The sequence below is a fragment of the Pyxicephalus adspersus genome, chromosome 3, assembly GCF_032062135.1.
Source record: "Pyxicephalus adspersus chromosome 3, UCB_Pads_2.0, whole genome shotgun sequence".
Lineage (NCBI taxonomy): Eukaryota > Metazoa > Chordata > Amphibia > Anura > Pyxicephalidae > Pyxicephalus > Pyxicephalus adspersus.
In genome coordinates this window covers 104,697,459-104,713,968 of record NC_092860.1, presented here as the reverse complement: position 1 = coordinate 104,713,968, position 16,510 = coordinate 104,697,459, and the positions used below count along the sequence as shown (strand labels likewise).

The 16,510-nt window shown below is 34.8% G+C and overlaps 1 protein-coding gene across 1 annotated transcript in view; it reads left to right on the top strand.

Annotated features, from left to right (window-relative positions):
• Positions 1-16,510, top strand: part of TTC29 (tetratricopeptide repeat domain 29) — a 126,622-nt gene that overhangs the window by 30,495 nt on the left and 79,617 nt on the right. Inside the window, exons 4-5 of the mRNA XM_072405889.1 lie at positions 99-322; positions 13,034-13,216. Of these exons, the coding sequence (XP_072261990.1) occupies positions 99-322; positions 13,034-13,216 (407 nt within the window). The remainder of the gene's footprint in view (positions 1-98; positions 323-13,033; positions 13,217-16,510) is intronic.

Below are 16,510 nucleotides of genomic sequence, written 5' to 3'. Positions count from 1 at the left end.
TTAACAGTAAAAGGTAATTTAATGCATGTTCTAACTACTTTGACTATTGTAATTATGAAGCTGTTGAATTATTTGTTTCCCTCTTTTTTACTATGCAGCTATCAGAATTCGTTCAAGCACAGCATCTGCATAGAAATGCTACGCCAAGGCTATCACAAGTCTTTCTCAGAACTCTTTGCTCTGATCCAGAAGTGGAATGCCTTAAGGGATGCTGGAGGGCCTGGGTCAGCCATATGGCAACAAAAACCCTTGGAGGAGCAGCACGAGAAACTGGATCAACTTCAACACTTCCTGACCAGGGCTGAGGCAGCCCAGCGAGCAGGTAAAAGAGGGAATTCTGGGAAACAGAGCAGCAGGAGCTGAAGCAACGAAAGCCTCAGGCGAGGATTCTAAATTGTTTCATCTTTGAGTTTGAAACATTACTACAGTTTAGCACATATCAGCTTTACTCTTATCAGCCGTATAGCAAGATAAGTAGTAGATCATAAACTATAGTTAAAAAGGAAAGGCTGGCATCAAACTGTGCGCTTTCTAATCCTTTAAAAAAAAGGAATCAAGGAGAGTAAGGGGTGCGTGTATTTTAACATCTCATAGGGGAATTTTTTTGTTTTATATGCACGAGAGGTCTGCTGGGAAGCTTATGTATGCATAGCATTGAGGCAGTGTCATTTTTTTGTTCTGGCAACACCGCTGCATTAAGCAATATTGCAGTGCCATCGCTTACTTCCAATATATACACTGTACAACGGTAATGAAATAAAATCCAGGTGAAGCAATAAGCGGCTCCACCAAATGAAATGCTATACTTTTCTTACTTTTCTTAGAGATTAAATATTAAAATATGTATTTATTGAGCATGACGTGGGTGTATTTCATGTAACTGAGGTATGCAGACCTATCATTTCATATAGTTTTGTATTGTATAAACATGAAGGTTGCCAGCTTAGATTATCGCTTCAAAACATTAATATAAACTACATTATAACATTTAAAACATATATGTATACATATAACTACTTAAAGCAGGGCTAAAGTGAAAATTAAGCACACCTAATCCAGCAGATCCCTTAATGTCTCTGGACCTTCCATCGATCCAGTCCCACATCAACCTAGAATTCCTCTTCGTCCAAGTGCAAAGGAAGCGCCGGGCGCCACTATGTTCGGTCTTCTTTTCTGTCTTCCCCTTGTCTTCTTGCTATACCACCCCATCCCGCACTGCACAGGTGTGGGATCGGGTGATGTAGCGCGCTGCAAAGAGGAAAAAATAGAGCCGATCTCACTGCGCATGCTCTCTTCCCTTAGTGTAAAAATTGCCCGGCCAGACCCTCTCGGGATGCGTGACGTAGGTATCCTGGAAGGCTGTGCGCTCCCATTCAGTGATGATCCCGGCAGCAATCAAGACTAAAAGAGGCCGTGCCACACCATTTTTTTTAAAAAAAAGTGTTGCACCTAAAAAAGTAAAAATAAATAACATTTTCCTTTACATATAAGGACTGTCTATCCTTTTATGTAAAGTGAAAATGTTGAGTTTGGGTTCGCTTTAACTACTTTATGAATTTGAATTTTGGCAGTAGATGTAGTACTAAAGGGAATGATAGGAAAGTTTGTAAAGTTATATTTTTGTATACTGTAAAATGTAAGAACCTCCCTAATGTTAGTCTCACAATATGTAAGCAAGTCGTTTTATACATCCATCACAATTACTGTGCATAGGTAATAAGGTTGAGCTGGCTGTTCTTAGAAGTTTGTGGAAAAGTAAAAACAAGGAAAAGTTGAAGGGATAAAAAAATAAAGATAAAAAAGGTAGATTCTAGACAATAAAAAAAGACTGCAGCAAATCATTGCTTGAAGCGAAGAAGAGAAAAGACATGGAAGACATTAGTGGGAACATGGATCTTAATCCCTATTGGACTACACAGACATATTTGAACACACTGTTCTATTGTTGTAACAAGAACGTGGTGGATAGATTACAAATGGAGGTTATTAGTAAATAAAACAAAAATAAAAATTAATTTTCTATTACTTCAGTACAGCCTTAAGTAGGGCATAGACATAAAATATTATTTTGCTTATCTGACTGATTGAAATCGATTGCTATGTGTGTGGATAATTTCAGGCAAATAGTGAAGGTATAAATACACAATCCAATACACATCCAAATTATCATGTTTTTGACAATAGAAAAATGTTTCAATTTAATTCCTCACTAAGTAGAAGGAGAAATGTTGTTCCTGAATTCTCTGTGATATATGCCTCCTCATAATACCATTTTATATGGTATTTTCGGGTCAAAGGAAAGCACAGGTAACAGTACACATATCAGGTTTATATTATCTGCCTGGGACCTTTACATTTACATGCAATACAACATTCTTTGGCAGTGTTCAAGTAACACTTACAGGCTGTGTCCCTGCCTCAGCCTTTATTTGGAGAATAAAGGAGAAGCAACAGATCAAATAACTCATCTTTCTGATATCTCTTTATATCAGCATGTCTCTTGTTATCACATGTGCAGTGCAGCACATTTGTCTGGCTTCTTGTGCTGATTTTGTCTCTCCCATTCTGTGTACTGCTTTACAAGGCCTGAGGTTATCATCTCAAATTAAGGTACATACTCATTTAATTTATGTATATATAGAGCTGCATTTAGCATATGGTATACTTTTTTTCACTGCATTTTTTAAATTGTTTTATTTTTTTCTGCATTAACCAAAAAGCTATATTCTTGAAGCACGACATTTTGGATAGAAGATTTAACCACATTTTCCTGTAGACTGATATGTTAGAAGTGGCATGGTATTTTGTACCAGATAGTCACAGTGCACATGGGGTTGCGTGGGGGTGATGTCATTACCTATATTCAGTGCTCAGAGACAGGCTTTGCAGCACTAAATGAGTTATGTAAAATGAATTGAATGAGTAACAGTTGGTCATCTTATTGATTTATCTCACTTGTCACAGCTGCGCACCAGACTAGCTGTCTGGTCACATTACTATTATACCAAAGGATTTATCATATCATATATCTTATAGCATATTACAATGACATTCTTTCTCTCCTAAACTATTTTACTATTGACCCTAAAAATGTTCTCATGATTGTTTGGTAACTGTTATGTAAAGTTCATGTAAATATACTAAATGTGATACTAGGTCTGGACAGCTAATAATTACATTGCCTGCTGTTCATGTATGACCCGAATGATTGAAAATTACATTTGTATAGAACCAGTTGGTATTGGTAAACAAAGCTAGAAAATTAACCACATTTTGAAATTACTAGTAATTTACTGCTCAGAAAACATCGATAATGACCTATGATCATCATGAAATGTGAAAAGGTCCACAGTAAGAACACACCAACTTTTAGCCTATGTGTTCCCTATTTGCAAAAGTAAAAGACTGGTTTACTGGGTGTAAAAAAACAAATATTACCATATAGCAGAGTTTTCTTTTGCAATAGCTGGAAATGGGGAAAAAAATATTTTTGGTCTTGGAAAATATTTAAGTTTAGCTGAGCTCAGCATGAAATTTAGGGGATATGTACACAAATATAATTTATGATCAAATAGGTCACATTAGGAGAAAAAATAAGTGGGTAGCGGAAAGGGGGAAGCATCTTCATTCCCACCCCCTGTCCCCTTTTTTCCTGCCCCCCACCCGTATTACTCTCTCCTACCATTACTCTTTGTTTTATTTTCCCTTCTCTTCTTCTTGCCCTTCACCCTTCCATTTCCACTTCCTTTTCTTATTTTCTCCTTTTCACCCTTCCCTTCACCACTTGGGATCTTTCTCCTTCACTATTATTTTTTCCTTTCCTCAATGCAAAGAATAAAGGCAAAAGAAATGACATTGCAGTCAACATTTAAATTGTATAAGTCTATTCAAAGTCAAATCAAAAACCGATAGAGCTAAAGATGATTTATGTCTCAGTATAAAGATAAATATCTATAGATCTGTATGATACAAATCTCATGTTATTCAGGTAAAGAAAACTTATTTCTAGTTTTAGGCGTATGTTTGGTTGGTGAGTAATTTTAAGCAGACTAGTATCTTATCTGCTTCATTCAGTGAGTTTTTGTGCAAATATACCTTACCAATCATAATGTAATATTTTACAGCAGTGATAATTGTATATACCATAACATAGGAATCCATGGCATAAAGACAGTTTAGAAATTTTGTATGTCTTTTTACTAGTGGTATATTTTAACTTCTATTAAACGAAGCTGCATTAGCAATTAAAAATGCAACTATTTATATTCTGCATTGTTCTGAGTAAGGGGCCTCTGAGATTATTGGAGGTATTTTATCCATTGTTTAAACTTTACATATTGTCCAACATTGTACAGAAGAATTCTTGAATATTTAAAGCCTAGGAAAACCATTGATGTAAGCATTTAGAACCTTCTTCCAGCCAGTTTATGCCCCAGAATTATATTTGTTTAGATCTGTACTATTTTTTCAACAACTCTGGCCATATGCAATAAAGGGTTCATTCTTTTTCCTATTAATATTCAATATAAAAAATAGCATCCATCTTGCCTTTGCATGACCTAAGTAAGATTACTTTTTTTGTGGTATAGATTGCAGCATTCAGGAATAGGAAATGTGTATTGAACAATGTTGGTGTATGTTTTGTATCACTTTCTCTCACCAGTGGAAACATAAAGGGAAGATCCAAACTGGATTTAAACATCCTACAGGGGAAGAAGCACCATAAAGTAATATTTATACATGATTGTTTTAGACATAAACAATTTGAAATTGATTGGTGTTGAGTATACTTTTCCCCTGCTTTCACTATTCACACAACATGTCTATTTCTATTGAGCAGAAACTCAGAAACAGTAGTTCATTATCCAGTTATTTTGCGTGACATGCAACAAAAACTTTCCATGTATAGGCTAAGCAACAGCAGAAATTTCAAAGTGCATTTGGCACTTTGGTGGTCAGCACTGAGATCAGCAGTAGTCCATAACCTTGAAAGGGTAATAAAGAAAACACTTCATTTTGTGTCCTTGACTTCCTATCACTTTATCTTCCTCAACTTTTTGCAATGGGCAGAACAGTTGTCCAGACACAGAAAACAAAGTGAAGACATTTCACCAATGGAGAGTGATATAAAAAAAATAAAAAAATTGAAGTATCAGTTTGGGTGGGCTGAATTTTAAAAATTAAATATTAACCCTGGTCTAAATGTTTACCCTTAACACTTAAAAATATTCTACATAATCAAGAATTGCTACAGCCAATACCGCCTAACCGTTTAATTGTTTTTCTATTAAAAACATTTTTTTTTTTTGGTTTTGGATAAAGTGGGTAGGGGCCTGGATCTCTATTAGGTCTGTATTACTGTCTCTTTCTTCTATGGAGAGATTCAGTTTGTACTGGTGACCTTTCACCTGTAACAACTAGGAAGGGGGTATTTTCCTCACTTTCACACAGGATAATAAAAAAAGTTAAAGGGTTCATTTACCATCTTTTCTAAAGATTAAAAAAAAAAAAAAAACCTTTGGCACTGTCATCTTCAGTTTGTTGCAATTAGTTTTTATGTCTAAACATTGCAGCATTTTTAGGACAATACAGAAGCACAATACATTGTACATTTCCTCTATGCAGAAAAATGGTGAATCAACATTCACATGAAAGCTTTTGTTTTCTAATCTTCAGAAAGATATTCAGAAACTCATATCAGTTTTAGTAAGGCTCAAACTTGCCATCATACTTCACATCTGCGTTAAAAAGGTTAATGACAGTACAATCCCATCTGGCACTTTAAATTTGAAAGATCGCTCACTGGGAGAAATTGTAGAGTAATTAAGTCTCACTCGATAAACACTGCAATTCCTGGCAGAGATTTCAAAGAGACATTCATTTTCTAACCTAAAACATTTCTGCTTTTATTTTTAAAGAGAAAGTATAATGTATTTTCAGTTAACACAAATTTAAAGTTATTTTGCAATTTTTAACTTACTGAACTGACACAGGTTAACATAGCTATGTAATATTAAATCATTATATAACTGCATCAAGTGCTCTTTGTGAAAGTAGTGTAGGCATCCAGGGACAGAGGAGCAGAAATAAGAATTAATTTGGTTTTCCATTGCAGATGTGCTGACAAAGAACACGATGATAGGAGATTGCATTGAGCAGGGGGATTGCCTCTTTAATCTGCTGGTATTCCTTCATTGCTTGATTGGAATTGTTTTCCTTTTACATTCTATACCTATAAATTGAATCATCCCACTTTATGTGCAGTATAGTGGGGCTGTGACAGAAAGAAAAAAACAACTTAACAGAAATACAAAGGCTTTGAAAAGTAAAACGGCTTCCTTGTAATATTTTATCTCTATATGTAGCTGTTTGGCTGGAGTTCAGCTTTAGTCATTTACATATGACTTTTACAGTTTTGCAAGCTTACTCTTCTACATTTCTGTCATTGCACCTAATATTCATACGATAGCCATTAATGGTCAGTGGCTCGGTGAAATGACTTCCTCATAACAACCATTGGCATTTATGCGGCTAGTGTAAAGTTTTTGATAATTGTTGATTTTTAGGAAGTGTATAGTACAATGTGCAGACTGGTAAGTAAATCAAAGCCATATGTACACTGTACACCAGGGCACTTATAAGTGTACCTAGGGCATCATGGTAAAATGAAGCAGTACAGATTTACATAATTTAGACTTCCCATTGCATTTTGGATTCCTATAGTCTTTAACCTCCCTAGCGATAACCAGTTGCTGAAAACAGTAACCCCAAGTCACACTCGGGGTATGTAAACCTATGGGAAGGTTAGTAAATACAGCGCTTACCTGATCCGCCGCCGTCCTGCGTTGTCCATCGCGGCGATCCCTTTCTTCTTCCTCCGGCGTCTTCTGAACCCGATGAGTCACCTGGGGAGGTCCCGGTGACGTCAGTGCGTGTGTACAATGCTGGCGGGGTGGGAAATTCAAAATCCGTTTGTATTGCATTCAATACAAAATAACTGTATTGAATGCAATACATTGGATTTATATGTGTAAAAGCAGTACATTGTTTTCATGAACATTTATTTTACAGTATAATATAATAGTATAAGTATAATATTTATTTATTTTTTTTATTAAAAAAAATATATATTTTTTAATTCAATTTTTTATTTTTATGTGATTTTGTGTTTCAAACTTTAATATACTCATACTATTATATTATACTGTAAAATAAATTTTCATGAAAAACAATGTACCGCTTTTAGACATATAAATCCAGACAGAAATGTACCGCTAGGTAGGTTAAGCTTTTCATATCAGACATAGTATACGTCTACATGGACTGTTTCCCCAAAATTTAAACTCAGCATTTAAACACTAATGTTTGAAATTTCCATTCATTCCAATAGGACAGCCCACAACAGAGTTTTTCTTCTAGGCTGTAAAGAAAACTCATCCTGCAGCATTTGGAATGCTGTCCATAAATGGCCCAAAACAGCTCCCAAATGCCTGAAACGTATCTAATTCCCTTATTGAAAGGAAAATGGTGTTTGTAAACGTTTTGGACATCAGTGTATTCTTAGCCCTAATTTGATTCGTTGATAAAATGATTTTTCATTAGAAGATTGTTCTAAAAAAAACAGGCTCTTCTAAAAACCTTATATGTTCAAAAATACTTTGACAAGGTACCAGCAGGTACGCTTACTATTGTCCTTATCAAAAATGTCTGTCCTGGGAAATGACATAGGACTGCTACTGGACTGCACAGGTCTTGGCTGCAAGAAGGTCATTAGCCTGAGATTAGCAGCATCCATTTGCAAATAAGGATGAATAAAGGGGAAAACAGTATTTTTAAAAAGAAAAAAGCACAGCAATTGTTTATGGTACAAGGTTCTTAAGCAAATTAATGTCACCCAGTTAGGGATTAGATCTACTTTAAAAATCCTTAAAAATGCTATTTCACTAAATTAGCTCATTATTGGTAATTAGGAAATTGCCTTAATTCTGTTAAACAAAGAAATAGAAAATAGTTTAACTTGAGGCCATTGCATGTCTTTATTCACCATTAATAACTGGATTTCTCTAAATCCATGTGTTTGTACTCTCACTATATTTTCCATCAGTTTTATGTTGTTCTTTTATAAATTAGGATGCTTTTTCTTACATATGTCACTATGTGTTTGCAGAGGTTTTGGAACCTAATTTATTAGAAACCTATATCACATATTACTTTATAATTATTATAATAATAATTTAACCTCAGTGGGGTTTGGGATCCTGCCTTAGATCCAAAAAAATGTTTTGTCACAAATGTTGGTTTTAGTTTATCTTGAGTTGAATTTTTTTTTAATTTTATTTTTTTCAAGCAAGGTCTAAAGACACAAAGCAGTACTACTGGGCTGTTACAGGAATGTTTGTTTGGCCCAATTAAGTTCTGTGGGTCCACAAAATGTAACTTTGTGCTTATGTCAGTATACTCATCTTGTTGTCATTGAACTCAAACACAATTTGATATCTGATTTTTTTTTTTAGATAAAATGTAAAACCTTACAAAACAAGAGGGGGAGAGGACAAGTTTTTTACCCTCATATGTGGATATGTGAGCCTGGTCATAATAACGAAGTGGGCATTTTTACACATACCTACTTGTGTGCAGTTGCCCTGCAGCAATGAAAGTTCCAGGACCTGGAGTCCTCATAAGGGACCATCTTTGCCACTGGCTCCATGGCTGACATGCACATGCTCTGTGGGGTGTAGAGCTAAAACAAAAACCTCTACTTCTTGGTTAATTTTTGTTTTTTGAGTTTAGGTATGCATTAGGTTCAGCTGTTTACCTTTTTATAGCCAATAATTGTTTGACCTGTGATTTTCATTAACTGCATTCTGTGATCAGGCATTTTCTTATTTATGAATAAATGAAAGCATGTCTATGCTAAGCAGTAAGATTTTTTTAAAAAAACAATATGTTTAAAAATAATTACAAAAAAAACCTCATTTCTGTACTGTGTCATGGACTTCCATGTTAACGTGACAATAAACTATCAGGAATTCAGCGACGCAAAATAACCTTCATGGATTCTCGGAATAGGTGGCACCCAAGGTTTAATGCAGTAATGTTGTATATTGACTTGCTGTATTCTGAAAACCAATATTGTTTTGTGCTTTGTTGTAACAATATGCTGTTGGAATCCTATAATGCTGGAATAGACTTGAAAGGTAAAGTTACAAGTCATTTGTAATATATATATATTTATATATTTCGCATTCTAATAAATTTATTATTTCTGATATTTGAAGTGATGGGATTTAAAAAGAGGTAAACCTGAAAACTTGACGGTCAAAGCAAATACTACAAATCATATATATATATCAAATCTTTATTCATAAATTTGTAGCACAAAACAGATAATTTATAGACAGTAAATGTTTATTACATGGTGTATGTGGGAAGAAAAGCCCTTTTCATGTGACATTATAGGAGCAGGTCATGTATTGTCCAAACATTCTCTGCTGAAAGGTTTTCCTTTAAGTCCTCATTGTTATTCATTGACAGGATTGTCTGCAAGTGTCACAAAAGTTCATTCAATCAAAACATAGCCTATAACAGTCTCCAGACCTGGGTCAGTTCACTCTCATGAGGCTTTCCAAGGTCTGATATCTTGAGTCCTTTGCATAATTTACTAAATAACTCCTTGTCGTGTATGTGATCTCTGACAATATTCAGACTCCTGCTTTCTGCATCTCCGCAGGGTTTTCATAAAAAGCAGCCATTTTTTTTTTACTTTTTTGTATCAAGCAATGCCTTACCTCTTAAACGCTATCCTTTTACTAATCTGCAGCACTTTTTTTCCTAACATGACTAGATTACTACATGTGTTTATTTTGACTTTTAAGTATATACGTTCATAGCACATAAATATAAGGGCACAAATAATCTGTATATTTTAGTGTTTTGCAGTACATTCAGATATAAGTAAAATTTGGGCTTATTATTTATTTAAAACTCACTGAAAGATACAACTTTTCAATTGACCCTTCCATTGAGGTGTTTTGTTCTGTAGACTTTCTAAAGAAAATGAACCTTTCTTACTTACCTTCCCTATACTCATCAGCATGGGTCTTCCCTCTTTCACCAATGATGAATTTAGCAGTGCTGTTGGCCATATTAGAGCATGACTTTATGACTTTATTTTTAGTGCAGTCAAGTCAAACGTTGTAAATTCCCTGGCCAACAATTGATTTCTGGAAACTGGGCTTTGTTGCATTGAAAAATGTCTAGCATAGAGTTGTGGTAAATTGGTGCCAGCAAATAATTGAATGTATATATATTTTAAAATATAATTAAAACCACCCTACAAAAATCATTACAAATATTAGGCAGAGGTTGTTAACAGCAGGGCGAATAACATTTACAGTTTTCAGGGAGGAGCTATATGCTACATCGCAAGCAAGATTTACAACATCATGGTAGTTCGAATCCCAGCCAGGTCACTATCTGCATGGAGTTTGCAGGTTCTCCCTGTGTCTGTGTGGGTTTCCTCCGGGTACTCCGGTTTCCTCCCACATCCCAAAAACATGCAATTAGGTTAATTGGCTTCCCTCTAAATTGACCTTAGACTACGTTAACCACATATGACTATAGTAGGGACATAGATTGTGAGCTCCTTTGAGGGACAGTTAGTGACATGACTATGGACTTTGTACAGCGCTTCGTAATATGATGGCGCTATATAAATACTGTGTAATAATAATAAAAAAAAAGTCATTGGACTCTATTTATAAAACAGGCAATCAGACATTCCTTCAAACATACCCTTGTGTGTATCTTCCAGGGCCATGTGTTTCAATGGAATTAATTGATTTCCACCAGGGAATGTTTGAGGGAATGTAAGATTCCCTGTTTTTTAAATGGAGTCCTTTGTGTGATTTTTTTTAGCTGACAGATTTAAATTAGATGTTAGGCAGGATGCAAAAAGGGCAGAACATTCAGTATGTGTGTTTGTTACTTATACATTCAGATCCACTGACTTTGCTTTGTTCTACAAGTGACTTAGGCTAATCTGCAACCTTTTTTAGACATTTATCCAAAAAGTAAATCTATGCTACTGCTTAAATGAATAGTTTTATCATCATAAAAACATATAATTATCTACCCTACAAAATGTACTGTACAATGAAAGCGGCAAGATAAAAAAGCAGATATCTTGGACACAGTTTCATAAAATACGATCTCTATCCACTATGTGCTTCTGTGGTCAGCTTTAAATGAATAGTGTAATGAAGTTAGAGATGATAGCATTCAGTGACCTAACATCTGGCCTGATTCACGGTGCCAAGAATCCAGAGCAAACAATCAATGTTTACAGCTTCATTTAATGGACAAATTGGAGTCCTGTTGCTCTCCCTGCAGATGTCTCATGACTTTCATGTTTTCTTAAAAGCTGTCATGAGCGCTTTGAGATCAGGATTTTACCCAATAGGATATATTTGGGTCTTTTTCTTACTCACAGCTGCAGATTTGAGTCACTCTTCTTTTTCCTGAGACCTAAAACTCCAAAGTCTCATTGTCACATCTTAAATATGATGCATGGACTCAGCAGCATAAAGTTTTGGATACTGGTCTACTGATGTGGATGGATATATATACTGTATTGTAAAGCAGATGCAATGCAGAACTATGTAAGTCAGGTCATGCCTAAACGCTGATCCTCTGAAAGATCTAAAATATATAACTTAATGCAGATCTGTTTTTATTTTACACTAATAAATGTGAATTTATAAATATAAGTATCTGAATTTGACTTTATGTCAACCTTTTGCAGTTCCTTTACAGAAGAGGTCAGACTGTAAGGAAAAAGGCAAAAATATGACAGACATATGAGCATAACTGTTTGGTGCTTCTGTTGATACTAAGCTGCAGAAGAGAAAATCAAAGGTTGTCTCCTCTGCCATACAGGGTTGAGCTGTGTGATGGTGGGACAGTGCACCTGACCCTGCAGTTCATTGCACCCCTCTTTAAAGCAACACTCAGTCTGGTAGGGGAATAAGCAGCTTAAGTAAGTAGTCACTTGTGCTGCAGATAATATGTGCTAGCAACGAACATTGTGCTTATTTATCCTCCATAGAGTTGTGGCTAGGAGAAACTACATGTAGTGTATTCCCAGAGACGCCAGTTCTTTGACATGAGAAAGCGGTAAACACACTTGAAAGTTTTGAACATATCCTTATTGTAGACAAAAAGAATATAGACTACTTTGTAAAAGTTACAGAAAACTACTAATTTTAGATATTAGGATATTTGACTACTGTGGTTCCTCAATGCAAAGTCCAGGAATTCATTTACTTATATTAATTTAGGAGTTTTGGCTTTAGTCTTGCAATGCATGTAAAGTCAGTATATCATCATGTCCTGAATTAGCTTGTACCAGTATTCAGTGAATGATAACATAACACATCCACTACCTCGACAAAGGTCTTGTGGTTTGGAGGATGAGATCAACGATGGATGACACTATGGTTGTTTTTAGACAGCAATTCAGATAAGGGTATAAATACCAGTCCATAAGAGATTTGATTTAAGTAGTTTAGACTTTACAGAAAAAAAAATTTTGTTTGAGGAGTTCTTTGACTGGCCCAAGGACACTGCAACTATCTGAGGAACCAAAGTCGTATATTATGCTGGAGATAGCAACTATTTATGTACTGAACTTCATGGTACAAGGGTGATCCTCAAAAGAGAAAGCAGTGATAAAACTCCTTCCCTTCCAACATGTGGACTTTTGTGTTAAAGGTAATGCAATAAAGGTATTTATTAAAGTTTTTATTCCAGAAGTTATTAATCCAGAGGAATGTTTATAAAGAAAATACGTGGAAAAACATTACATTCTCCTTACAAATAGGAAATTTTCTTTGGAAAATACGATCGTGGCATGTATTTATCTTTGTGTGAAAAAGGATATTTCTTTTAGGTTCCTTTTCTATTTTTAATTTATTATTTTACTTTTCTACCACAAAATGTAATTTTTAAATTCATACACGTTTTGCTTCTGCAGGTCACTATGAAGAAGTATACAAAAACCAGTTTGCACTTGCACAGTACTTCAGAAACAATGACCACTGGCTTTCAAATCACTTTTATGAATGCTGTTTTCAGACAGCCAAAAAGATTAAAATTGATGGTGGAAGAAAAGAAGCTGAAGCTCATGCAAATCTTGGCATGGTAGAAGAAGAACATGGTAAGAGATTTAAAATGAGGCTAGATACCTTGCTAGATATTGCTGACGTTTAATACAGTTAACACTGTTGGTTGGACTTTAGAGTAGCTAAAACCTTTGCTTTTTATTACATTGGGAAAAGTTTGAGCCACTGTTAGTTTGTTATGGCCACTTGTGTCCCAATTGATAGATATCTATCCTCTTACATTCAAGAGAGGGGATGAAGAAAAATCTCTCTAGGGTGACAAAACTACATTTTAGGGATGTTAGTGAACAAGAAGGTTTAGATTTTCTGTTAGGGTTTCTGGACATTATTTTATACTTTGTTACACAACTTACAACTAATTTACTCAACTCAGCTTCATAGCTATTTATGCCCCCTTACCCCAGTAACAACATCACTCCCAATAAGTAATATGAAAAAAAGAAGTGAGGGGTCACAGACAAAAATAAAAACAGAGCAGAAATTGTGAGTCTTTCCCATTCTACACGTCTTTAGGTAGGCTTTAAATTCTTGTAGAAAGGTCATCCTTTAGAGAAACATTTCTCAACTGGGGTTTCATGGAACCCTACAGTTCCTGCAGAGGTTGCTATAGATTCCCTGAGCAATGAGTAGTTTGTGACTCTCAGGTCAGTTTAAGTGATAGCAATGATCTTTTTGACTACTTGTAAGGGTAAAATTCCACCCACAGGCCAGCAATGTAAGTGACATTCTTCCCATTGACCACCACACCAATGTACTGTGAGCTGTGGATATAATAAATGTAGCAGGGGTTTCCTGAAGGTATGAAAATGTTTTTCAAGGGTCTCCCCATGGTATAAAGGACCTAGGTTCAGGGGAAATTACATTGTTTTATTGCTTGTTTATTTTATTTTAAAATGTTATAAATGTTTAAAGTTTAAATACTTTTCTGTTATAGTTTTATTGTAATTTTATTGAAAGTTCATCTATGGCAATCATTTTGCAAAGCACTCCAGGGTTTCTGAGTTAACACACAGTTGTCTGCATATTTGCAAGTGCCATGTGATTAAGGCGCATTTTCCTTTTTCTGTTAGGAGTAGTGTAGGTGTGTGAGTTGGAAACAGAACTGCCACCTTTAACAGGGTCTCACCACCAGATGGCACATTCATGTAAAATATATAATTTATTTATAACACTTAAATATAATAAAAAAATAATAAAATATTTTTGTAATACATAACATTATGAACATAATAAAGTCATCTAAATATTTAATTATCTCTAATTTAATTTTAATGTATTGACAGATGTAGATTTATCTGTATGTTTCTGGATAGTTTGTTGAAAGGTAGAACACCTTTTACATTTTGATGGCTATCCCTGACAGATATCTATATATATATCTGTCCTGATGATTACACCATTAGTTATGAAAGATCCTAAAATTTCCACTCATTTTTATCATGTCTACAGAACAGGAAGTAAAAAGAATATCTCCTCAGTTGGACATGTCTTCATTGTCTGCACTTTTTTTTTATACCAGGATACATATACTGCATTGTATGCTAAGCTAGCAAATGAAGGGATATGACCCTGCTAAATGAAGGGAGATGTGTATATGGCAATATCCATAGATGTCTTTACCAGACTTTGAAATGGTATAAAAATAATACATTCTAGATTGATCAGTCATGATAGTTTCAGATTACTACTGGCTACTGTCCTCCTTAAAGGATTAACTACATATCCAAACTCCAATTTCCCCTTGCACTGACATTTTTTTTAACTGTAACACAAAGAACAGCAAAGGGTCTTTTTACACATCTTTTCAGCTGAGATTTACAAAATATTTTACAAAATATAGTAAACTTTGAGATTTTTTGAAGCAGTTGGTAAAATGTGTGAATCTTTTGTGAAAAGGTTGTGAATTTGTAATAAATAAACTCTTAAGATTCTGGAAAGAATACACTTGCCTTTAAAAGGCACTATTTTTTGTTTCATAAGAAGGTATATCAACATTACAATGCCTATATGATTGTTTTATATTAAATATCACACAGGTCATGTTTTAGGAGACGAGGTCCTCCCCCCCAACAATGGCCCTTGCCACCTTTGGGAGCAGGCAGGGTCTAGAGAGCTATATTTTGCCCCCTTCCTTCTATGACAATCCAGATTGCAGAGGGCCTTTTATAGATAAGGACTTTTTTCAATTAAAAAAATAAATAGAAATAAATAATAATAAATTAAACTTATATAAGTAGGAATTTTATGCATAGGAAAAAGGGCATGCTTTTGCTTTTAATTAAAAAAAAACACTACATTATTTGAAAACATCCAGCAACCACATTAGAAATATTCCCTTTATTTGCATTGTATTCCTTTAAACTGCAACTGTCTTCACTGTAATACAATAGGTTTTCTGATAGCTGAGGAGCTGTCAGTTTCAATAGTTGTGTAAGTTAATACCCTTCTTCCTTTAAAAGAACAACTAAGGCTAAGTACACACGTGCAATAATTGTTGTTAGAAAACTACAGATCAACAACTATTCACAAATATTTTGAACGATTGTATTGTGCACAATTCTGTTCATGCTGTAACGATACGATCGTTCAAATATAATCCACCAATAGTGTACACACGCTAGATACAGTCCTTTGAACCATGCAGGAAGTGACATGTAAAGGAGAAAGTGTACTGCAGAATAATCCACGATCACTGAACGACCGTATACACAATAGATTGCAAGCAATCATCGCCCAATCAGATCATTTGTTTCTAGCGATAATCCTGTTCATCTACATCGTTGGCCAGTTGTTGTGCACTTTTTTTGTTAACGATTATCAATGACCAGTCGTTAGTTGTTCGTTTCCAACGATAATTTTTGTGAATGTGTTCGCAGTCTAAGGCTAAATTTACAGTTTACACATCAGGAACAACACGGATGTATTTATTCATGTTAACTTTTTTGACATTTTTATTTATTACTGTTTTAAATATTAGCGGTGGTGACTGGATTTTGTACTTGAGTCTATGTAATTTTGCAGGTTTTTTTTCAAGTAAATATATTCAGATTGGTTTACATTCAAGTATATACAGTAACATGTACAATCCTGAGGAAAGCAGGACAAGTTGACACATTACTGAAATCTTTAAATCTACAAAGGGTGTGAATAAGGTTTAGAAGGGCAATATTTTCAAGAGGAAAAGGGTGTTATACTTATGACCAAAGCTAAACTCTGGTGGTTATTTAGGTACCTCTCTTCTGAAAGTGCTTACTCTGATTTCATTGTACATTGTGTGTTTTAGATTTGGCGACAAGTCAGAGAAAGCCAACCTGATTTGGCTTGTGGTG